The sequence below is a fragment of the Oreochromis niloticus genome, linkage group LG10 (assembly GCF_001858045.2).
Source record: "Oreochromis niloticus isolate F11D_XX linkage group LG10, O_niloticus_UMD_NMBU, whole genome shotgun sequence".
NCBI lineage: Eukaryota > Metazoa > Chordata > Actinopteri > Cichliformes > Cichlidae > Oreochromis > Oreochromis niloticus.
The window spans coordinates 26858482-26883549 of NC_031975.2; the positions used below are offsets into that span (position 1 = coordinate 26858482).

The window sequence follows — 25068 nt, forward strand, 5'->3', positions numbered from 1 at the left end:
GACTCCACAGGCGGTGGGTTGTCTAAGTCAGCCTCCTCTGTACTGTCTATATGCTGTACAGTGACATGGATAGACAGTGGTTTTGCTACATGAAGCCGTTAGCTCAAAGACCAAATCTGGGAACATGGGCAGGTGGTTTTTGACCATTCTTCAGACTTGGTCCAAACTGGGATGCTAAACTTGGAGAGGTGTGTTATGCTGTGCAAAAGCCATCTTTCCCATCTTTCTGGTGACCTTAACTGTGCTTTGGGCTTAGTCAGTGCTCTCCTAGTGTGGACAATCCCCAAGCAGATATGGCAGCCCTCATGCTGGTCCTTGTCATGCAAAGAGAAACTGCACCCCTGAGAGTTGAACGCACAATTGTATCTTCATTTGTTTCATTTTAGTACTCATTAAAATGCAAAGCAAAATAAATAAACAAATATTGCAATGAAGACGAAATTAGCGCTTTGTCCCCTCTTGGCGTTAGCTACCACCACTCAGGTTGTGACTAATGCTAACAGGGCAGTTAAGCTGGCAGATAAGAGAGTCAACTGCCACCAGCCAGCCTGACTCAGAGGTGAAGAGTGCAAGACCTGAGGGATGACTCAGCATGTCATCACGGATCTTTAGCATGCTCAAGTGGAGATGTAATATCCATTAATTTAATTCATCCATGGCTGGTACACTTCATACATTTTTGTGTTAATAAAATGTGGAAAAAATGTGTCTCATTCACAGCTAAACTGGAGCTCTGAAGGCAAGATTGGGAAGCGACGTCACTAGTTTATTGCTTCGAGTACACAGCCCCTTTGTCGTTAAGTAAATACAATAAAATGATACATGGGTGAAAAGTGAACACGCAAGCAGCTCAAAAAACAGCTAGTTTATTTTTTTCATTTATTTCCCCACCCCCCCACAAAAGAAGCTTCAAAATGAAAGGCTTTTTCTTTGAAATGCAATCAGAAGAAATAACACCTTCCTCATGTTTTAACACTGATAAATACAGATTATCTACTAATCAAATGTGATCAGAGGAGAGGCTGCAGATAGGTGGAAGGTGGTGTGAAGAGAAGAAAACAAAAAGGAAGAAAAACATCATCACCAACGGTTAATACCAACAGAAATCGTTCCATGTGGACAAGATCTACCTAAAGAAAAGAGCCCTCTCTGTGTTCACATCAGTACAGCAGGTCTGTGGGGGTGGGACCTGCATTAAAGTGCAGACTGGAGTAGGAGAGGGGCAGCTTCAAGACCAAAATGGACACCAGGGCTCGGAGTGTAACCTTCCTTCCCCTGTGTGAACCGTAGCTTATGTTAGCACACTTGCACTGACATTATTCTAGCACATGGAAGTGGCTCAGTAATTTATTACTAGTGTCGATGCAAATCTTTTCAGCGTTTCTCACTCCAATGCACACTGTGAGCAACACGGTCACTGGAAAGTGTCGGCGTAATTGCTCTCAAACATGAGTTTTTGGCAGTACAAGGTTGGAAAACGGGTTATTTTATTAGTATGATTGCCATCAAAAGCAACTATTTAGTAGTGAACGGTTTCTTTAAATGAGACAGATACTCGTGGAGGAACTTCTGTTATTTTTACCGTGTTCAGTGTTGTTGGTAGGGGCTTATTTGAAGTATTGACAGGGTGGAGCTAGTCGCTCCCTCCTTTTCCTCCTGCAGCCTCTACTTTCATACTTTGCATTGTAAAGTTAATGCATGGTGATGTGGATTATCTTTGTTTTTTTTTATCCATCAATAAAATCAATATCAGTTGGAGTTTCAGATATATTTTTGGGTAAGAGGAAGATTGTAAAGGTAATTTGAAATTTTATGTGCCTGGTATAGATCTGCACTGATTATTTTACTAAAGCTGGGCATACACTGCGATTTTTTTCAGTCGTGTTTTTCAGCTTGAAATATCAGGAGGATAAGTGGAAGAGAATAGCTGGATGGAGTTTTTAATCAACACTTTTCGGCCCTCATTCAGTTTTTATGTTTTAAATTAGATTAATTGACACAAGATGAACAAAGAAAAATAACATGTATAACAATTTAGAGCTAATTTAAAATCCTCACAAGACGGTACAGACGTAAATTTAATTTTGTGGCAAACTGAACCTAAATTTGGCACATAGTGGTTAGTGTGGGAGTGGTTGTAATGCTCACATGCTAGTGTTTCAGAGGTCTCATGAGGACCATGTTGACCATTTCAGGTAACAAATAGTGTGCAGAAGAGGCTGATGGGAATGTCTCAAAATAAGAGACGTTTTGAACTGATTGTGACGCTGTGGGAGAAGTTATTAAGAATTCGTCATTTGGGAACTTTGTTTTCTATATCATATCCAAAATCAAATAAGAAATCAACAACCTCTCACAAAAATGACGCCTATCAGCCAAATCGCTGAAAATAATCAAATCTACAGATCCTGATTGGCCCGTCGATCATATTGCTCACAGTGTGCATGGATGTAACTTAGTAAATGCACAAAAAAATGATTCACTTCATGTTTCGCCAGACTGATTTTAAGTCTGGGGGACTCCAATAGTCAGATCGATGATTAAAACATGTTCAACAATGACTAAAAAGCAAAAACAAGCGCCAACGCTGGCTGTCTCCTTCAATTGCACATGTGCAGTATTTTAGACAAAGGCATCGGTTTAGGCATTCAAACATCTTGGCACTGAGAAAAATGACCTGTGGAAAAACAAAGCAAACAAAAAAAAGGAGAATTTGATAACTATATATAATAATTATTTTGCTTTGAGAGTACATTCGTCATCTTTCCATGAGAGGAATTATGTAACTAATACAGTAGGGTGCTCAGGAGGGTCAGGGAGTGGGAAGAAGCAGCTTTAGAGAAGAAAAGAGACAGTTTGGTAAACTAATGCGAAAACTACCAGAGCGCGCAGGTGGAGGTGGAGGGGACTCGGGCATGAAGGAAGGCAAAGAGTAGTTGGGGGGTAAAGAAAATGGTCGAGTAACAAAGGCATCCCTTACACACTGTCACCCTCCTCTCTCCCTCCGTCCTTCCTTTCAGAGTTGACCCACAGTAGTCTGCTAGCAAGCTCTTGGCACTTTTTGGACATGATAAACGTTTAGACAAAATGACTTTGGAGATGGTAGTCGTCATCGCTTTCTCCAGCTTCCTTCACTGTGCAGCACTCTCAGTCCGCAGCGCGCCAATCACACTTTGGATGTTTTCTTCAGGAACCTGAAGAAGATGCAAAGTAGCTGATTAGAACCTTCTGATTGTGTTTTCAGATGTTTTTTGATGGCCTTAAAAACATCTGAAAAAGCTGAAACAGTTTTTCTCCAGCTGCTTAGTGCCTATGCTGATGCCATAAACTGTATATAAAAGATGGACATAGTTGCAACGATCAGTGCTTAGTGTGTTCTTAAAGCCTCAAGTTGAAGGTTTTCTGGAAGTGAAAAGCAAGAACTAAAAATCTTGACTTAAACTAGTGACTTAAGTCATTAAGAAAGAGTTTACTGGAGTCGCAAAGCCATTTTCCCAAAGACTTCTATACAAATCAGACAAGCAACTCCCTGCTGGCCACTGGAAAGAATGCAAGTTTAAAAACACCTTTGCACTGGCTTCACTCTTCAGACCCAGATGCTATGCATGTCCATCTTTTATATACAGTCTATCATGGTGTCATGAACTGGTTAGACTAACCAAACAGCCCAACAATTACAAACAAGTTGATTACAAACCAAACATATGCAGTAGAGACTGTTTCTTACCAGGGCATGGTCAAACTTGAAGGTGCTAATGTAGTAAGCTGGAATGTCAGCCGTCGCCAGCGGTTCTGATATTTGAGCCACGATGCCGCACTCATCTGCAGACCATTAAAGACACCTTCTTTAACCTCTCAACAGGCCCCACAACCACTCTACAACTCATTAAAGCATGTTGATAAATACAATACACATTAATCATGATAATACATTTATTATCCTGATTAGAGCAGCCAGGTCTGAGGTCTTCTTGTGAAATTCTGACTAACTATTTCATTTTTTTTGTCTGCTAAGGCTTCACTTACCTAAGCATCAATAATCAGGCTAAGCTGTTATATGAAGGTGGTTATCAACTAACATAAGCCTCTAACCAACCAGAAAAATGAGCAGGTCTACTATCTTTACAAAGGAAAACTATAAAACAACACAGCTGCTGCAGACAAATCAGCAGTCTGAGTGTGTCTGGGAGGAAAACTATAGGATCAAAAGTGCAGTAATAATGTGCAAGAGCGTTAAGAGTTTTGGACAGTAATAATAAAATTTCATTTATTTTAAGCCAGGAAGGAAAGCCGACAAAAATACAAATAAATGTAAGTTCACAGACTTCTCAGTATCTCAGCTTTATGCACAGGGGGCATCTGACAGATTATTACTACTCCATTAAATTTCAGGTGTGTGTGCAGTTTGCAGGTGCAGTTTTGTACTTTCACCTGCTGCCCCGGTGTTTAATGGTCTCACAGCAAAAAAGAAATAAATACGAAAAATATGATTCAAACGTAGGCTTAACCTACAAGTACAAATAGGTGTCTTGTTTTAGAATCATACATTAAGGGCAACAGGAAAGAGTTCCTGTAAATAGTCTTTTTTATTGTCTGTTTAGGGCTGGATAAAGACTTTAGAACTTCCAGGAATAGTGACACAGTTTTCAGTGGTGATTTCATACCTGTTAATCTCTCATCTCGGGTATAACCTGCAGTTAGTATGGCAATCTACCCTGGTAAAAAGCAAACCACCTTTTTAATGCTACAGACTCTGTGTTAAACCCACAGTTACCTGGATAACTGTGCACTGGGATGGTTTTCAAACCAGTTCTGACAACGCTGATCTTGATACTTGAACATGTGCCGTGTTGGCGATCAGTCAGTCTCTAGTAGCATGTGGCCTGCTTCTATCCATAACTACAGAAAACAGAAAACTCACCAAATCCTAAAGGTTGCCCTCCAATTCGAACCATTTTCCAAAGCTCACCAGAGGCGCTGGTAAAAAGTACATTGTTTGGAAACCTGGAAGAAAAAACCCAAGAACAATTAGATTAGCTTCAGTATTTATTAAAATACAATTGTACCACATAAAGGCTGGTTAAGTTACTCACTTATGCCACAAGTGTGGTCATACAATCTCTATATTTCTGAATTGTTACCAATAATAAGACATCATAAACACAGTATTAAATCATTCAGTTCCAGTTCCAGTATTTCATTAACTCTGTCATCTTTAAATGTTTTCCAAGGGTGGCTTTATTTGACTTTTATTTGCTTTACTTAACAAATTATGGCACCAGGCATAGTTAGCAGATAAAGGTGCGTCAGAAGAAGCCACTAGCCACTCAGCACAGTGCAAAAACAGGTAAAGTCTGTGCCTGCTGTGCACCCTGCTGCACTGAAGAAAAGAGCCATTGTAAGGCAGAGTAATTTGGGTGACCCATCCCTTTAAGGCAACACATTCGGTCTTACATAAAACGTAGGGACATTGCTGACCTACATGCTGCAGAAACAAAATCTAAACTTAACAATTCAAGTCCACTCCAATTGTTATTTTACTTCCACATGGATTGAAGATGTTACTAACCAATATAATGCAGACCTTTTTGTATTAATTGGCAGCCTTTGATCAGATGCTAACACAGGAGAAACCATGTGGGACCTGCAGCTGCTCAAGTTCCTTGATGGCCCTCCTGCTTAATTAGTGTACACTGTTAGAAACTGGGGAGTAGATGAGTCAGACTGAAACCCACTGTGACCTATGTGCAATACACCCAATAGCTCTGCTTATTGCCTAGCAACAAACTAATCACCACCTCAAACTACAATCAGAAACGTACTCCCCTGCATGAATACAAGCTGTCCCTTTAGTGGCGATTAACAGACAACAACACCTTAAAAGAACAAGTGTAGTTAATTACAGCAGTGCACATGAAATGTTGAGTGGTGGGTGTTTTTCTTCTACCTTTGTGTTGTCTGTTCATCCATGACCAGAGAGATGTAGCCCTCGATCAGGGAGAAGGAGAAGAAGCGGATGTGGTTTGAGTCTTCACTGGATGCTCCAGACTCTTTTTGCCTGGCAAAGACAAAAACAATACAGTTTTTGATTGGACCTGTGACACTTTGATTAATTTCCAGTTAGCTTTTTTTCTTTTGGCTACAACAAGCACGCACCGCTTTACAGACTGTCAAGTGTGTGTCCTCTTACACAGGAGGGAAATAAAAAGGGTGTTAAAGGCCAGAGTGTGAATGGATGGCAAGGCAACTCAAAACGGTAGACATTCCTCAACTCTGTGTGTTGCCTAACAGCTTGAGTACTAGATTGGTTTCTGTTTGAAGAACTCAGGGTTTTCCTTTTTAAAAAAAGGAAAATGTGTCGATCAGAGACCATAGGAAGTGTAAGACATTTGACATCTTCAAGCAACTACAGCTAGAGACATTAAGTGGGCGGGGCCTGTGATAAAGCCTGTGATAAAGGCCCTTCAGTCGAGCGCCTGAAGGGACTACCAATGAGAGTGAAAAATACCATCAATTGGCATATAACCTGCTAGTAAATAAGTTAGAGGTCACCTAGGCAACAGGACCCTGGATTGTCCACAAGCAACTAGCAGCCAGCCTCAAAGTGCACGCAATGTGTACGCAACTTTCGTCATGTAAGGCAGAGGTGGTTAGTCAGCCAAGGAGTACATGTTCAAGTCAGCTTTTTTCTTTACTCATACTGACGGTAAGAGCAGCTGATGACGAAAAATCACTAAATGTCCAAAGTGTGGAATACCCAGTCTGGGTCAGTGAGGAGTTGCTGCCCCAAGTATGGGAATCTGAGTACCTCTCGATCTTGTGGTGTTCCAACTGAAGTTGGAAGTTAGTGTTTTCAAAGGTGGAGGAGGAGGAACACCACCCCCAGCTGGACTTTAACTTAGAAAGTAGGTAAAGCCATTCCAAGGAGGAAAACAAATCCTATATTTTCTTGCTTTTTGTTAAAACTTTATGGCATATTCCATTTGAAATCAGAAGCTAGAATTTCAACTTGAATGCCCTGTCAAGCTGGACTTTCAACTCAGAGAAGCCACACCAACACAGATTTAATAATCAGAGATGGTGGCAGTGCAACAACGTGGACCTGGACAAGTGGCAGTAATTAATTACAGCTTGTGTGACCCTTATGCAGAAAACAGCCAGCTCTACACTTACAAAGTCACCACATTAACTCACATTAAAAAATGTTTCCTTTTTTCCCCCTTTTAGTTTATAGAGCTATTTCACAGCAGGTGTTTTGACTGTCAAAAGCCAGAAAATAAGAAAATGCCCATTGAAAGTGCTGTAATTTACATTTCTAAAGTATCCTAGTGCGCCATATCAGTGAATAAACACAAAACACCTTGGTAGGCCTTAAAATTGGCTCATTTAAGTGGAAGGAAGCAGTCATTGTTAATGCCTGCTTTGACAGGACCAAAAAGGTCTCTAATTAAAGTATTACTGCACACAACATATATGTATAAAAAAAACAACCCTCAAATTATGCAGACTAACGCACAATGGATGGAATCATTTTACACTATTCTCTCATTATTGTGTGGGGTTAGTCTTACGCTCTGGTGCTGCACTTACATGAAGATGATTAATGTGTGAAACAGATAAAAGATGAAAGAAGGGTTCAAACTGATGCATCACAGGTCAACATATTCTGACACTGAGCCTCTTGTGTGGGCTGAGCTCCAGAACATTTCCCAAAAATGACACCATTTAGCATCTCCTAATTTTTTCTTCCTTGTCTAGGAAATGAAAGTGAAAATAGTCTTCTATTCTCGAGAAAATAAGCTTTCCTGAATTTTATACCCACTATACCCATATAATTCAAGGCAGCAAAGATAATTTTTCAGACTTGACACGGCTCCAGCAGAAGATATTAGATAACTTTAGATTAACTTAGATAATTAGATAACAAAAAAACTGAATACTACTTTCCACTGTGGCCAAACTTCTCTTAATGTGCTAAATTGCTGTTTTATCCCTTTTAGGTAACATCCTACATTTGATTAATAGACTATAAAGAGATGCTGTCCTCATGTTCTCAGTGATTGAGTGGAATCCTGGCAAAACATGCAAAAGGCCTTCAGGGCCTTAATGAAGTAGTAAAATGTTTTACCCTCCAGAGTAAAACATGACGTCCATGAGCAGAGTGGCCACAGAGGGCAGTGTGTCTGGGTCCAGGCTGGTCACACAGAACATGTTGCTGGGACTGGATAAGGGGTGAATGATGGGACGGGGCACTGAAAAAGATAATACATGAGGGCTTAGGAGGCTTCTTAATAAAAGACTACATGGCAATACATTTTCTGAACATCCTTTTTCCATTCATCTGAGCAGGTTTAGACTTCCCTTGTCTGTGCTGGGTGAAAAATTGAGCTTGAAAACTGCATTTGCCAACACTAGGAAGGAGCTTTCAAGCTCAGCTTGTACACCAACAGGAACAAAACACTTAGAAATTGTTTGAACAGTGATAAAGACTGTGTGCTGTGTAATTGAAAGCACCACAATACACTTAAGTGGAGCTTGAGTGGAGATTATCCAACATCCGTTTCTACAATCATAAATAAACCTTTAAACATTAAGGTTAATTAGACACAATTTGATGTATATGTTTGCACATTTTATATTTAAACAGTGCTGAAAAAGGTTACGCATTTATAAAACTTAAAATGTTAGCATCTCACCTGTAATAAAAACAAATCCACATTAAACGATTATTATTTCAGTGCTGAGAAACAAGCATAATTACATTTTACCCCCATTTTATAGATTTTATATTCCATTTCCTGTAGTGGAAACATTAAAATTTTCTTTTAATCCGGGACTAGGCTTAAAGGGGGCCAGATTATATTATATCACATGCATGCTGTTCCAGTCGTTGATGCTCATATTAAATACTGTAAATGTGGGCCACAAGGACAGGCTTCAGCGTACAGTAAACACTTAGCCACTGAGCCACTGAGAGTGGATCGTTAATATGGTGATCAGTGGGTGTGAGCACAGAAGCCCCACCCACCTGCTGTTTTAACATTCTGTGCATGAGGGGCAGCCAATCAGAAGAAAGTGGTCTCAAAGGGAGAAAGAACGGAGTCAAAATGGCTTGAATGAACCGAGGTTGTACAATATAAGGTTTGTTTTAAAGTAAAAATCATGCAGAGCTACTTTAATAGATTCCAAGAAAAAAAATGGAGCTGGAAATTAACATAATGGGTCCACTTTAATATCTGGGAAACAGCACAAATTAATATGCAGAGATTATTACGTTGAAGAAACAAGTCTGAAAACATCTTGTAAGTGCTTTGCAAAACACATTTCCGATCACAGAGATCTCAATATCAATATACTATCGTCCAATCGCATTGCAGATTGCATTTGTGCAGATGTAATCTCAAAACCACACAGTGGCGACAATTTGGCTTTTTAAAAATGGATCCGTGTTAATAAACAATGACCAGTAAACTGGACGTCTTGGCCCAAGTATTGGCCATGGACCCCCTCAAGTTTGCAGAAATATTAAAATGGCAGTCCACATTAAAGGCTATTAAAGGCAGGATGAAAGAATTAAGCTTGTCTCTAGTCAGAAATATTCAATTATTTTGTTAACACTTACCAAGTTTTGGTTTCACAAAGCCATTGGTCACCCCCAGATTGTGAGCAGCAACAGTCTCCCCATTGACCACTCGAAACAAAGTGAATTCGGAAGACAGAGTGTGCATGACCATCGGGAGGTCTCGCTCTCGAACCTGCGGACGGCAACATGAACGGGTTCAGAGGTCAAGAGTAAATGATGAATATGTAACAGGGAAGAAATGTCGGTGAATTTTCAGAGAAAGCATTTGATGGGAAATCCCACTCTTATTCTCCTAGCCCGAGCTTTTTTCTAATTAAATGCTTTCATTTATTTTCAGTGCGCCCACTCTCTTGCTCTGCCTAATCTACATTTGCTTTTAATGACTTCCTACAAAATGGCTTTTGATAATGAGCAGAAAATGGGATTGGGCTGTTCATATTCAGCCAGATTTATATGTTCTGAGGAGGAGCAGAGAAGACAGTAAAGCTGCATTCTTTACTTTAAACACAGCCTTTAGTTGTGAGTACTAGCATGGGCGGACAAAATGGAACATGGATCTTTGCCTCTTATGCCAACCATGCTGTCATTGTTGAAGGTTTGTTTACAGCCGCATGCAGCTAATCGACAGCTTCACCCTTAGGCCACCAGCGTACTGAGAGTACAATCCTGCATCATTAGAGCTGAGCAATATGTCAAAGCAGGTTTATTTGTTGAACTCTTTTCATAGACGAAGGTAAACATGTGCAGCATAAAGCAAAGGAACATACAACGGTTAGAATTAGAAAACAAAGCAAATTGAAACGCAAACAGACCAAGAAAGACATGAAAAGTGAGAAGTGGCCACGAGCCAGTGCATTTAAGATCATTATTGTTACAGTCTAATCAGATCATCGTGATATGACTCACTCAAAAGCATTCTGCATTTTTGGTCCTTGTGTAATTGCATTAAGAGCGGGGTTCACGAGCATGTGGCTTTGATATGTCTTGTGGAGAATTAGAAGATTAAGGTGAAAGGGTCAAGAAGACCTCGGGGAGCCAGAACTTTTCAGCAAATTTCAAGGAAATTAGTTTTCCAGATTTCTTTGAAACTAATTGCTGACAGCAGGGGTAGAGAAAAAGCCACCAAAATTATTATGGTAATGGAGCAATTAATATTTATATTTCTTTAACGTTGCTGTCTCTAATTAAAACTAAGCTGATCTCTGTTTAAGGTGGGAAGGGGTGGGGGGGTGGCGGCATGAATTTAATTGGCGTATTAGATGTCGCTCTTGTAATTGTTGCTCCTGAGAAGCTGGTGTGTGTGGCAGATCTGAGCAGACTGACTCAGTCTGGATGCTTGTTGCTCTGTTGAAATGAGTGTATTCAACATTTGGGTCAGGCCTTACTGCTTTATGTAACACAAAAGATCATAGCAGTGAAAAAACAAAAAACATCTTAAGCTGGTTTGTCTTTTGGTCTGCTGAGGGATTCAGTAATGCAATGCAACACAGAGTGAGATGAAGATGGGAGATGGCTTGTGGGTGTGGATAACAAGGTCAGTGCGGGACATTTTCTTTCCCTCCTTTCATCTTATATACCAACAATTAGGACAGTGGGAAGGAGCCAGTGTCGAGACAGGAAGCATGCCCCGAGTATGATACCTTAAATTCCAGCAAGAGGCTGATCTGCTGATCCCCTTTATGTAACAGATTATCAACATCGACACAGGTTTGTTTTTTTTTTCATTTTCATGAACATGCTGAAGCTGGTCAGCAGGCCTTGTTTTTCCACAAATGCACGGCAATAAAAAAAGAAAGAAAAAAAAGACTCCCTGTAGCCAAAAAGGCATGAGAAAGGATTTCATCCTAAATCAAAAGAAGTGGGGCCGTGCAAGGTACACTATATCCAAGGTTATTGCTTTTTCATATCAGGCACTGTAGATGTAAACAACTGTGGTGCCAGGAGTTGCATAACAGACAAATAATGCAACACACCGAGCATGTTAAGAAGCAGATCAACTGTTGGCTCATAAAACACACACAATCATCTTTACTAAACAGAACTGAAAAAGAAACTGCACTTTCAGTTCACTCTGACAGACGAGGGGGGGAGGGAGCTGCGTGAGGTCAAGTGCTGTCATGATACCTGAAGCACAGTCTGGATTCATATCAATTAAAATGCATCCCAGTGGTTTCCACCGAGCATGCAAATAAGCACCGGAGAGGCGGCTCTCACTGCAGCAGTTGCTAGTGTCGTTTTTCTACTTATCGCCATTAAAATACCTGTGAGATCAGAGGATGGTACTAGAAACAGTTAACTTCTGATTCAGCTCAGCATGTGATGGAGTGATGGCCTGTTCAATGTATACAGCTGTATATTGCCTCTCACCCACCGACTATATACAAAAGATGGGCTACCATGATGTCACCTATGGGTTTATAAAGTCCCACTTTAAAGTCTCAACTTGGATATTTTGGCATCATCATCTTGGTTCATGAGTTCAATTCAATTTATTAGGCCCCACGTCACAGCAAAACTCGGCTCAAGGCATTTTAAAATGTAAGGTAAACCTCTATACTACTGCAGAGAGAACCAAAACAATCAGACCACCCACTATTAACAGTCACTTGTTGACAGTGGGAAGGAAAAACTTCCGGAAGAACCAGGCTCAGGAAGGGGAGGCTGCTGCGACAAGTGGGGAGTGAGGAGGAGGGAGATAGGACAAAAGATACTGTGGAAGAATGAAGGGAAGATCTAATAGTGAAACTGAAACTAGCCTCACCCCAAAAACATACCATTGTACTCTACATGAAACCACAGTGCAAAACTAGTTTCGAGGTCATAAATTGTTAAGGAACGTGCTTACTGATGCCATATATCAAGAGAGCAATAAGGTAATTTTCTATAATATCAGATCTTTGTGCAAAACGCTCCCTGCTGGTTATTAGAAAGGATATTTAAGGGGCTTCTGTGCGGACCTTACTCAGAGACCCATTTTTTAATCCAGCCTATGGTATTGCTTGATGTCAACTGGGATGGCTCCAGCCCCTCGAGCCGTGTGTCGAGTCATTTTTTGAGAGCATCACATGACTGTCGGGACCCACACCATTCACACACAGAACCTTGACATGAACAATATTCACACTCACCAGGATGAAGTCCGTCTGATACGTCGACAGCATGAAAACAGAAATGTTGTGGTCGGCCAGTGGTGCGATAACTGATTTAGCAATTTTGGTGACTCCTATGGGTTGTGAAGTGGATGTGTTGCTACCTCCTGACACCACGTTAAGGGCCACCCACGTGGCGTCAGCAACGCTGATGTGCTCCGACTGGGGCAGCTCTGGAAATGAAATCACAAACAGTTGGGAGTGGAGCTGGTACAGTTGTTTGGCTGTCACAAAATTAAATGGTTAAGATTTGAGACTGATTGTTTCATAGAGGCAGCAACACAGATGGATGGATTTAATCTTTACCAACAACCGCTTTGGAATAAAAAAAAAAAAAACAAGCTGGGTATCAGTAGTTTTCATCTGCACTCATTTCTTTCTTTTTTTGATCTTTAATGTAGTCACTTTTGCATAATAAATACAGTTTTATTTCTGACTTATTAGGAATATGATACTTCTAACAGCTTTGAGGTAAGGTCACAGAGCAAAAGCATTAAATATTAGACCAGCTTTTCCCTTTCTGAGTCATTCGTGAGTCAGATTCGTGCCTTGATGACTCTCTTTGTCTTCTTGAGCCATCATAACTCTGAGTTTTAACGTTTATCATTATCCTGTCACTGGTACCTTTAGCTGTCTAATGACTTCAACACAGAGAAGCCAGGGTTGTGTTTACACCAGTGACTGGGATAAAATAATGAACCCTGCAGGTAAGAACCACAGACTGTGTAAATAAGACGTCAATGCACTAAAGCATATCATGGTTCATCCTCTGTTTAACTCTGAATCTGCTCATAGTTGTTAAAGAAAACTTAAGACTACCACTATCTCGACACAAAGTGTTTAATGCAGTCATAGCACAAGTGAGAAGTAGGGTCATTTTCTCATGGAGAAAGAAGAGCTGGACTTCTTTCTAATGGCCATTAGGGGGCAACACATCTGGTAAAAAGAAGAGCTGGCTTTATTTTTCAAACCCAGAATCAATATAAATCTTTTAGAAATACTTTACTAATCCTAAAGGAAACAAGGCTAATAAAGCATAACTTTTAGTTGCTAGGCGAGTTCGGATTCAAGTAAAAAAGAGAACAGGGCTCACCTGGCAATGATACTCCCATGAGTGAAATGTCCAATTACTGTGAGGGACTGTAGAAAAATGGCTGTAATTTCTAAACTGTTATGTAATACTTTTTTTAAACCCCTCGAATTAAAGCTGAAAGTCTACACTTCAACCACATGCTGGTGGTTTGATTTAAAAGCTGCTGTGTTGGTGAAAAGAGGCAAAGTTACCAAAACTGCGTCCATGTCCAAATACCTATGTGCAAATATAATTTACAACATACAAAGTATAACCTACCCAAAACATGTGGCCTGAACTGGGTTGTGCACTCATGGGCTAATTATGGACTAATTGTACATAATCAATATGCATATGGATATATAGTATACATCTTCTTGGGAGTTTCCAGTATGATTTAATTTCACAATGTAGTTCAGTTCAATATAAGACAATAACCCACAGAGCCAGCCACCAGTAGAAAATACCTGCACCAGTTACGCAACAAATAGCCTGTAGTCTCCAGGGTAACCAAGGAGGGTCACCCTGGAGAAGGGTGTGTAATGACACGGATTCACTCACTCAGCCAACACAGCGAGCGGCAGCTTGGCCTCACATCTATAATGACAAAGTGTGCTCAAACAGTGGCAGCTGAAGCCGCGCGGTGCTGGTGAGAATCATAGATTACACAATGCGACCTTCTCCTGCCGCCTGATCTCTGGTTGCCACAGTGACTTCAAAGATTAGTATCCACAAAGCAAGGCCCACCTTTAAAGCCTTCCTCGTCGACGATGATGGTGTAGTCCTCTGGAGTCTCTGTCAAACTGAAAAACTTGCATCTAAATTGGAGAGAAAAGAAAAGGGAGAGGAGATCAAACAGTGGAGAATATAAGTGGAAAGTTTAAAAATAATCTAAATAATGTTTCACTGTTTCTCCTTCTTAACACACTATAAAACACACACATCATGGAGAATTAACCTATAGACTGTTCAAAGACGAAGGTAGTGCTTCAGGGTATAAAATAAGTGCAGGAGGGTATTAAAGAGCTATAAAAGTCAGTAAACACAGAAAAATCTGTCTCAAACTGAGCGTTTGGAACAATTTCATCAAAAATGTTTATGTGATTATTTGAAACTTTGTTTAATCTGACCATACACCATCATTACAAAAAATAAGGAAAAAAGGATATTAGGTCCCCTTTAAATAAACACCCACAAGGACCAATGCATGTCTTCATCATCTTCTGTTGAATATGAGGCTCATAAACCCAGTGATTAATAAAGTGCTGGGCAGCTTTACCCCTCTTCAACAGACAAAGGAAAATTTTGCTGTGACAGGAATCTCAGTGATCCAGAGATGTTTTTAAATGCACAAACATATACTGAGGCTATGAGCTCAAAACATTTATAACTGACAGAAATCCCATTTAGCTTAAAAACCTCATCTGTAAGCACGTTTTAGGCCATAGATATACATATACAACTTTGGTATAAGTGTTTGGAATTAAAATAATCTCATTCTAGCTCTGGTTTATCTGTCAAACAGTTTAATTCTCACTGTTAAAGAAACCAAAGTTTCACAAAGGCCAGTGTAGCTGTAGATTCACACAAACATTTACTGGAAATTATATAAATAATCTTTGGTCACTATGCGATTAAAAGAAGTGAATTTGCTGACTGACCACCTCTACACAGACCACAAGCCAGCTGACGTTTGTGTTTTGGACTTATAATTTACCTGACTTACTGCAACTTGCAATAACCTCATGAAAAACTTGCACAAGCATAATTTCATCACAACAACAGTGGAGACAAAGTCTTAAAAGCAAGTTGTGCCACTGAGCTGAGTCTTGATAATGATCTGAGTAACTATTTTCCAAGAAATCCTCAGTCATATCTGATTTAAACAATTAAAATGTTTGGCTACTGCCTAAAAGCAGATTTGGAAAAACTTTTTCTCCCCCACACACACAGAACTCAGTGCCCTCAGGGTCAACGTCTCTGACTCATCCCACCAGAGCACTGGGCAAATGCCATGCTAATTCATATTATGGATGCAGCATGAAATGGACCAGCTTTTATTGTTTAGCACTTTTCTAATCTTATTTGACCACTCAGAGTGCTCTTCACTATAAGCCACTTTTGCCTTTTTCACACATGCACTTAAGCACTTTATCCACTTTGCAGTCTCACCTACAGCAAAATTCCAATCATCAGTTAACAAAACATACATGTGTTTGGACAGTAAGAGGAAGTCAAAGAACCTGGAGAGACCTCACACAGCCTGGAACATGCAAACTCCACACAGGAAGCCTCCAGCCAACCAGGAGGTTTGATCTTGCTGTGAAGAAACAGTACTAACTGCTGCTCTACCAATCTCTGAGTAGATATGCACATAGTCAAACTGTTGTGAACTTGAGATTTGCACTTGTTTCAGTGCTCATATATTTCAGATTTGTCTGTTGATAAGCCCATCTGGGCAAGGGCGTTATAGAAAAATCCCACCTAGATTTCTATTTATTTGTATTTCGATTCTTTTTGACTGCCTTGTTTCTGCATCATCATGTGCCTTGCTGAGGTATGGTATATAGAAGTGACAGATTATTCGTTTATTACAATACAGGTTAACTTACAGCCTCACATCAGAATTAAACTGTTCATTACAACAGAAAGCTCTTAACCAGTCAAAAACTGAAATTTCAACAACTCAGCGTTCCTCATCAAATTTTGTTAAGAGGACACTTTTGAAAACCATTAGTCAGATCTGACCATATTTGAAGGTCACTTTTTCTCAAACCCTACTCTTGACATTCAGCTCATCGCATTTAAACTGTTCTCAGATGGTGAAGGATGTTAGAGACCATCTCAAAAGTGTGCCCCAAAGATTTTACAACAAAGGGAAAACGGTGCAGTAGGAAAAACACACACAACGCTCCTCCGATAATCACATTCTTTACACACCAGCTACTGAAAGCTCACACTTCATATTGGCTGAAAGGTGTGAATAATGACAAGAGAATAACAGAAAGGCTCTCAGAAATGTTCTCAGAGGGAACAGCAGGATTTCCTCCTGGCATTAAATGAGCTGTCAACTGTCACTTTGACTTGCAGGGTGTTTTGCAGAGCGAGAACATTAGAATGATGTGCACTGAAGGCTTTTCTTGTGCCCGGGCTGGCAACACACCTAATCAATGACTTACTTCAGTCTTTGACATTGTTCCATCTAGATCAGCTGCACAGATTTACTGTGCTACTCCCGACTGTGGGGGTGATCTCTGAATATTCAGCCTTCATTACTCACATTCTGTGTGCCTGCAAGGAACTTCACAGGGAGCCTTTAAATGAGTTTATGCTGTCAACCACTGCACTGCAAATGTGTTTGTAAAAACTCAGGGCACATATTAATGGAATTACGTTGATATATGATCTGCATAAAGGTATACTAATCCAACACAACAGTGTGACAGAATTTTATTTAGGAGTTGGAGAGGAATTGAAAGAATGTACAGAATAAGAGTTTAAATAAGCAGAACATCTCCATATCTTTACATCACCAATGTTCATATTTATTCTAATCTGGATCTAAGGTTTGTTTAGTCTTTGACAAGATATTTCCTTTTTTCTTAACTTAAGACAGTGGCTTCACTTACATTACAGAGTATATATAAAAGGTGGATGTAGCTGCAGAGATGTCAATCCAGACGTGTATTTCCTACATAATTAGTCTGTATTTGTGGTGAAAACTGAGACATGGGACTGGGGTGCATGAAACAAGACATGCCGATAAATGTAATATTTTTTACTACTAATAATAATGAATTCTCTACATAATGGAGGAACTATCAGTCAATGAGCACAAACTTCAAGGTCTTGAAGTGCAGTGTGAGACAGCAGTCCTGTTCCACAGTCTTGGTGAGCTCATCGTAGTGACACATGAACCACTTCTCCATCTGCTCCAGGTTCCGGTTAGAATGACCCTCCAGCACTCGCAGCCATCGTCACACCAGAACAAACATGCAAGCTGGAGTCCAAGACTGTGGAGTTGGAGTCTGCCCAGGCACAAGATTAGGGTCTCTGGGGATTGACTCAACAGTGATCTGAATAGCCCACCCAGAGGAAACAGGAGTGAGAACAGGCCAGAGATGGCTAATTAGCAGTGACTGAACTTTGAAAATCTGAACGAGGGGATTGTTTAATATAAAAACAGATAGCTTCTGTGATAAAAAAAAAAAAAAAAAAAAAATGGCTTGGGTGGCTGGAAATATATCCGGGTGTTGGCTTGTATCTAGAATACAGTTCACTTTGTCTCAGCATCTTTTGAGGTGCTTACAAAGCACAATGAGGTCCACAATTTGGCTTAAATACAGAAGTGGTGACACACTGTCCTTCCACGTATTTCTAAGCTACTAAAAGCAACTTTGATGAAGATCTGTGCTGGGGGCGTGTATGCCCGAGTCCTTAAAATGCAGGGATCAAACATGCTTGTTCACGGTATGAATCGCCTACTGTTAATCCAGCCTATGTGTGAGAAACACTGGACTCTGGACAAGGTAAGTCCGCCCTCCTTTATCATCCCAATTTGACTATCGCCATCCAATCTGTACCAGGGCCATAATATACAGCATAAGCATCATGCTCTATTCAGTAAGAGTGGGAAGTAGTTATTGAGACCATAAACTCATCAGGAAAGAGTTTACTGAGGTCATGAATCAAGCAAAGTGTTGTCTTCTAGTAGACTTCTATACAGGTGGAGATCTTTCGACAATCGATCTGCTGACCAGAAGAAAGAATGAATAGTTAATGCGCTTCTGCATTGGTTCTACTCTTCCATCTTTTATATACAGTCTGTGGTTTATAGATATTTTTAAAAAACATTTATTGAACTCCTACCAATTAAAGACTTCAGACATTTGCCAGGGATGTGAACGGTGTGATAAGCATTCGTCCTTTTCACCAGCTATCTATTTTTTTTTTTATTATGTTTGTTTAGCTCAGTGTTTGCAATCATTATATTGCTCTTCATTCAGAGGCAGGCTGTCAAATTTAGAAAGAGAAGACACCAATATCCCTACACATTTACATTCAGATGGAGGGCGAGCCCAGAAAGAATCATTTAACATGGTAAAATTATTCTTCCGGCTGCTTCGTGAAGGGGTTATTGCATCTCCTTATACCATCTCCTTATTCTGTCAGTGTCGTCTGATTGGAGTGTTCATAAGAAGCATTTTTTAATCCTGCCTAAAACTAGAAAGACAGTATTGGCTCCATATAAACACAGAGACACTAAATCCAAAGACATGACAGTCTATGAATCCTGCATAGAAATCTGTGGTAGAATCATGAAATGCTAAAGATGACAGCTGCCTTCTTCCTGCCTTTAAGAGCCAATCAACAGCTGAACCGGGAAACATATTAAGCAATCAAGTTGTTAGCACGAGTACACAGTAATGGTTCACAACTGTCTCACCTGTGTGGTGACAGGTGTATCACTCTACTTGTTACCCTAGCAGCTTAAGAAAATGCACTTTTTTTGTCCTACTGTATCCTTTACATGACTCTACATTTGTTCTTGTTGGATGAGCAGTTGATTGTGTTGGCACTCACTACACTGATTTTAAACTGTGTGCACGCAAGAAAGACTATAACTTGATACTATTTTGGCATATGCCAATATTCTTCCAGTGATACGCGGAAGAATACTTTCATATGATTACTCTACATCTGAAGATACTTTGCATTTCATTCTACTTACTTCGTCTCAAATATAGAAGCATCAAATTTCACTCTAAAGGAGAACCACAGGGCATTTCCATCAGCTGGCTGCACTGAGAGGTATGTTATGTAATCACCACATGCTGGCATCGAGTTTCTTTCTTAGGACTGCTAGGAGCATGCTTGAACATTTCCAGGACTGCTAGTTTTTCCAGCTTCGGTCAAGTCATAAAATGTGATTAATTTCTAAATAAAGTCAATTTTGTAAATGTGAGCAAAAGTAGACAAGGCAAAGAAGTTGAGGTGGTCTATGGAAAAACTACAGGAAAAGATTAGATTAAAACTTTTTAGTTCTCAAATCTGGAAATCATTTAAGCATGCATGCATATTATGTTCAGTGGAAGAAGGAGGCACAGAAGAGAACTATGATAAGGATGAAAGAACACTGTTGTATTGGCTTATCAAAGAGGAGGCACGAAGGGGTGCCAAGGTTGCTGCTTCAACAACATTAGGTGGAGGATGGGAGAGTACAGAGAGGATTCATGGGGAAAGCAAAAGAAACAACTACAAAAAGAAACAAATTGCAAAACCAGTGTCGTCTAACGGACACTCGTGTCCTACAGTCAAACAATGAATTTATGTAATCATTAATGGATGGCGGCCACATAAACCTCCAGCTTGAAATACAGTGCATGACTTAGGGATGTGCACAAATCACCAAGTACTGTGTACAAGTAAGGCTGAAAAGAGTAAGAGTCCTTTAAGCTATGATTACTCAATCAAATAAAATGAAACTTTAATATGTTCCTCTGTTTCTCTGCCTTCCAGCAGCATTCATGTAGGTTTCCCTCGTACACTGGGGAGGAAGTGAAGCATCTGGGGGCCTTTGTGAAGGAAATTTTGAGCACCCAGTGCATTTTCTTTACTGCATTAACTTAAAGTTTAAAATGTCTTTATTTAAATAAGGGGAAAAAACCCAACAACAACAGAAAAATCCAGCACCCTACTGGAAAAACATGTATTATGTGTCAAATTCAAATAAGTATAGTCAGCTTATCTCACTGAAAATTTTCACAGCTATGTCAACACACATACAAGCACAGTTTGAGCTTGTTGTTATTTGTGTTTATCTGGCTACAGATGTGAGTGTCAGAGAGTGAGTCCTCAGTCACATGGGCTTTGAGACTGGTTGTTGACCACTTGGCAACCACCAGTTGTTGGGGAAAAGATGTATTCCCCAACTTGTTGCACGTTGTTGCTGTGAAATCGATTGCTAAAACCTTAATTAAACAACAGTTGGCAATAGTGTGATTGTGGTCGAGACAGAGATTGTTACCTTTCCCACAAAACATTCAGCGTTTGTATGAACTTTCGATGTTGTTGACTGAATTTATATTCACATTTTGGAAGTAAACAAGACCTTTTGCTGAAGAAAAGCACTCACACTTGTCAGTGGCATTCCTCTGGGTAATGTGATTATTTTTCTAAATAAGCCATCTGCTTTTTACACGATTTTACTGGGAGAGATAAATGCATGTGTTCTAAATATTAGTTTGTAAGTACTCCCTGCATCGTCTCTGAAATCTACACCCATGTTTGCAAGAGCAGATCTGTAATCTGAACTCATGCTTGTATTCACAGTGGCGGGGGGATTTCACAACAGACAAGTGCAAAACGCCAAGTTAAAACTGAATGGAAAAAAACAAACAAAACAAAGTTAAGTGAAGTTTCTTTCTTTACACCCAAACCAGCCGTTTCTGCTGTACCACCAGAGAAAATGGACGAAGTGCATTATCACACCCACAGGCAGCACGCACACAGGAAATGCATGTAACACTCTGCACTTGTGAATACAGTGAGAGAACGGTTCTTTTACATATATCAATTTAGGTGGCTGGAAAATCTGATGAAAATGGAAGTGGACTAGCATTGCTTTTCTTTTTTTCTACTCTTACTGACCTCTCAAAGTCAAAGACATTCATGCAGCACTTCACGCTATGATTTTAACTACCTCACATCCACGGCCAATTCAGAATCACATGCATGCCTTTGGATTGTGGGAAAAAGCCTGAGATAACCATGCAGGCAACCTCCAACCAGAAAGCTGACTAGGAGATCAAAACCTAGGACTTTGTTGCTGCGAGGAGACAGTCCCAACCACTGCACCACAGTGCCACCATTAACTGGACTGGGCCGAATGAGAATGTCTGATGAGCTTGTCTTATTTCAGATTCTGATTTAGAGCTTGTATAACTTTTGTAGCTCTTTTTAAAATTTGATTATTTTTTTCCCTTTCTAAATCAAATCAAAGTAGAACTGAGATAAGTGACAATAAAGTGCAAAATCACATGGATAATAACTCCTCTGGCTCTTGCTTTAACTGGAAATATCAAGACAACATGACAAACAACAGTTAGTTTAAAGAAAACAAACAAAAAGACAAAACCACAGGTGTCGTGTTTCCTGACACTGACACATAAGTTCTGCATTTCCTATTTTACCACACCAGTGTGTGGTGGAAACAATGATTACTAAACTAAAAGCTCAAAACTATGACACTGCACTTAAAACAGCTGATTTTTAAAGTAACTAACACCTAAATACTCAAACTGGGGCTTTTGGGGAGCGTCACATGGCTGTAATACTAATCCGTCCACACACAGTAAAGGCAGCGAGTCTCTGTTAGTTTATTTGGTAGGACTTTAGGCATTTCTGACCACATGACTAAGTAAAATCTGTGTCCACAATCCTACAGGGATTTTTGTTTGTACAATTCTAATACTTTAAAGTCAGCATAAGATTTTTTGTCATTTCTTTAGGTAGTCTTCAGGAATAGTTCTCCAGGTTTCTTGAAAGTCAAAGTCATCCAAAGCTCTTCTTTGGATGTTGGCTGTCTTTTTACCCATTTTTCTATAAAGATGATCTCACACTGCTTCAGTAATGTTGAGGTCTGGGCTCTGGGGAGGCCAATCCATGACTGATAGTGTCCAAATGTATTTTTCTATGTGTTTACTGCTCTGACAGTGTGTTTGGGATCATTGTCATGCTGAAAAATGAAGCCGTTGCCAATTGGACACTTTTCAGAAGGTATTACATGTTGGATCAAAATCTGATGTTATTTTTTTCATTCACAATTTTATCAGCTTTGAGAAAATCTCCAACACCACCGGCTGAAAAGCAGTCCAAAACCATGACAGTATCTCCACCATGTCTTACAAATGGCTGTAGGCACTCACTCTCTCTGCTGACCTGCATACATATCGATGAAGATTTAAACCAGCATTTTCAAATTTGGTTTGAAAATGGTCACTCCATGAGACCTCTCCATAAGGCATCTCACAGGTCCTGTGTCAGGTCTTTGCAACATGTTTTTCATATTTCTTAAGGACACGACCTTCAGATCATCATCATCATCAGTTCATCTGCTATAGATGAACAAAGCCGATATCCAAAGACAAACTTTGAAAGACCTTTCAGAAAGCCTGCAGAACTAGTGCACTAAACCGCTTAAAAAATTTAAGGAAGTCTGGCTTTATGGAAGCAAAACATAAAGAAAGGGGTGGCTCGAGACTTTTGCACAGTACTGTACGTAGATGTAATCAAAAATGAGACAAGTCCAACAGAGAGGGGCAGCTGGTGATGACATTATGTTATTGAGTCAAAGAGTAGTAACTATTTGACTGAACTGAGCGGTTGATTAGATTAATATTAGTAATATTTGCTGAATTTTGGCTGATGGTTGGTGCATTCCTCTCTGCTCATACAGACCAATCAACTATTAGATTAAACAAAAGCCTAATCTGCTGATAACGAGAACAACAGCCGCTGCTGTGCTCCTTAAGCTAATCTTAATTACATCAGGTAATAATCAGTAATCTGACTGTTATTATTATTATTATTTTGTTGTTTTTAATCAGTAACTTATCCTCAGTAAAGAGGGGGACGTGATTGCCAGCTCACTGCCACACTTGGACTGTCTTTCCCTCTTGTAAAATAGCCAGGAAGAAAACACACACACACACACACACACACAGAGCCAAGAGTGTGAACTAATTTGCTTAGGCTTATTTTAACAGAGTGTTAAAAACTGCACAACAGAGCTATGGCAAGTGTACAGGCCTGCTATCCTGTCACTGCCAGGGCTATTTAAATGAAAGTTTCGCCAGGCTGACTGGCTGTTAACATCCACTCTGCTGGACAGGATCCAGCATATATAGAGTGTAAATGTCCTCTGCTGCTTGTTTAAGTTTTTCCTGATGTTGTTATAATAGTCCTGACAGAGGTAAAACACCCACACACACTTCTGCTGGCTGCAACCCAGCTACAGATGGCACGGAGCTACAAAATGACACTACAGAACAAGGATAGGCCTGGAAACTGGAAGCAGGGATCAACAACACGTACAGCCGCGTTTGTGAAGCGTTAACACAACTAAAGGACCTGGCTGGAGCACCAGAGAATACCGCTACCTTTTCTAACACAAGCATACAAGTCCATGCAGCCCCGGGCATTACTTTGCTCTAATGTTAACAGTAAACAGCACTTAGGAGAATGTGGAAAAACATTCAAAGGTTGTGTTTTTACGTGGACGTCACGAATGGGAAGTTACCTACCTTGTTTTGGAGGCCAGGAAGGCGAGTTTTATTAATCCGTGAGTGCAAATCTGGATCCCCTCTTTCTCTATACTCGCCACTTTCAAGCTGTGCTCTAAAATATGAAGCTCCATCTTTTACGTCTTCTCATTTGAGGAAGGACTAAAATGTAAAAAAGAAAAAAAAAGCTAAATATTTTCAAATTAGATGCATGAATAAATAAATACACTCAGACGGCAGGCCGAGACGTATTTAACAGAGAAAGAAGCAGGGCGACAGGGTGGAATAAAGAAAGCAAAGCGGTAAAAACGGACCTGCTGTCAAACCTCCAACGGAAACGTTGGCACTTCCGGCCTGGGTTTTTTCAAAATAAAAGCGCCTGGTAGCTGTTTTTTTTTCTGCCAGGGAGGTGTGGGGGTGGGGAGGCTGCCAAATGTTTTATCTGCCTAAAAAATATCCGTTCCAAGTCTCTGCTAAGTCTTATATTATCTGTTGTTTATATCTGCTGTCTTAAACTATTCTTATTATTGATATTCTTCTTCTTATTATTATTATTATTATCATTATTATTATTATTATTATTATTATCACTATTATTATTATTATTGTTATTATTATTAGCATTAGTATAAACATTTGCATCAGTTTCCCATTAAAAATAACTATTACCTAGTTTGTGTCTCTTAGATTTGAGGATTATTATTTTAATAATCTTGGGAATTGGCTCCAAGGTTTATTACCTCAGTATTCCTACATATATCGACTCTACCACCTTGACGACTCATTGATGTGAATGGATAAAGGCCGTTTTAATGTGGTTTTCTTTTCTATGCCCTTACTTTGAAGAAAAATGTAGAAACGGAAGTAACTTTCTAGCCAGCTTCCCTCAGCTTGTCGGCCTTCTTAAATGGAGAGCAGAGGACCGCTGCTCCCCGTGTTTGCTCTCCGACTGGAATAGTTAGCAGCTGGTTGGAGTGAAAC

General features: G+C 39.9%; 1 protein-coding gene across 2 annotated transcripts; it reads right to left on the reverse strand.

Annotated features, from left to right (window-relative positions):
- Nucleotides 1-850: 850 nt before the first annotated feature.
- castor2 (cytosolic arginine sensor for mTORC1 subunit 2) lies at nucleotides 851-24484 on the reverse strand. 2 transcript variants are annotated; one of them, XM_005458249.4, is made up of 10 exons: nucleotides 24402-24484; nucleotides 24109-24249; nucleotides 14552-14622; nucleotides 12712-12905; nucleotides 9623-9755; nucleotides 8129-8252; nucleotides 5948-6058; nucleotides 4922-5004; nucleotides 3728-3822; nucleotides 851-3194 (listed from the first exon to the last, which is right to left on the reverse strand). In XM_005458249.4, exons 2-10 carry the CDS (start codon nucleotides 24219-24221, stop codon nucleotides 3132-3134), a joined length of 987 nt encoding a protein of 328 aa, XP_005458306.1. In that variant the 5' UTR covers nucleotides 24222-24249; nucleotides 24402-24484; the 3' UTR covers nucleotides 851-3131. The 2 variants fall into 2 exon arrangements, with proteins under 2 accessions (XP_005458306.1, XP_025766532.1); XM_025910747.1 differs by lacking the exon at nucleotides 24402-24484 and having other exon boundaries at nucleotides 24109-24395.
- Nucleotides 24485-25068: the final 584 nt, after the last annotated feature.

What these genes read in the sequence shown, in the direction of transcription:
- castor2 (XM_005458249.4), bottom strand. Translation starts at nt 24,221, where the DNA reads ATGGAGCTTCATATTTTAGAGCACAGCTTGAAAGTGGCGAGTATAGAG. An exon ending in TTCCTGGCCTCCAAAACAAG is followed by an intron (nt 14,623 to 24,108) that starts GTAGGTAACTTC and finishes TCTCCAATTTAG; the next exon opens with ATGCAAGTTTTTCAGTTTGA. An exon ending in CGACGAGGAAGGCTTTAAAG is followed by an intron (nt 12,906 to 14,551) that starts GTGGGCCTTGCT and finishes TTTCATTTCCAG; the next exon opens with AGCTGCCCCAGTCGGAGCAC.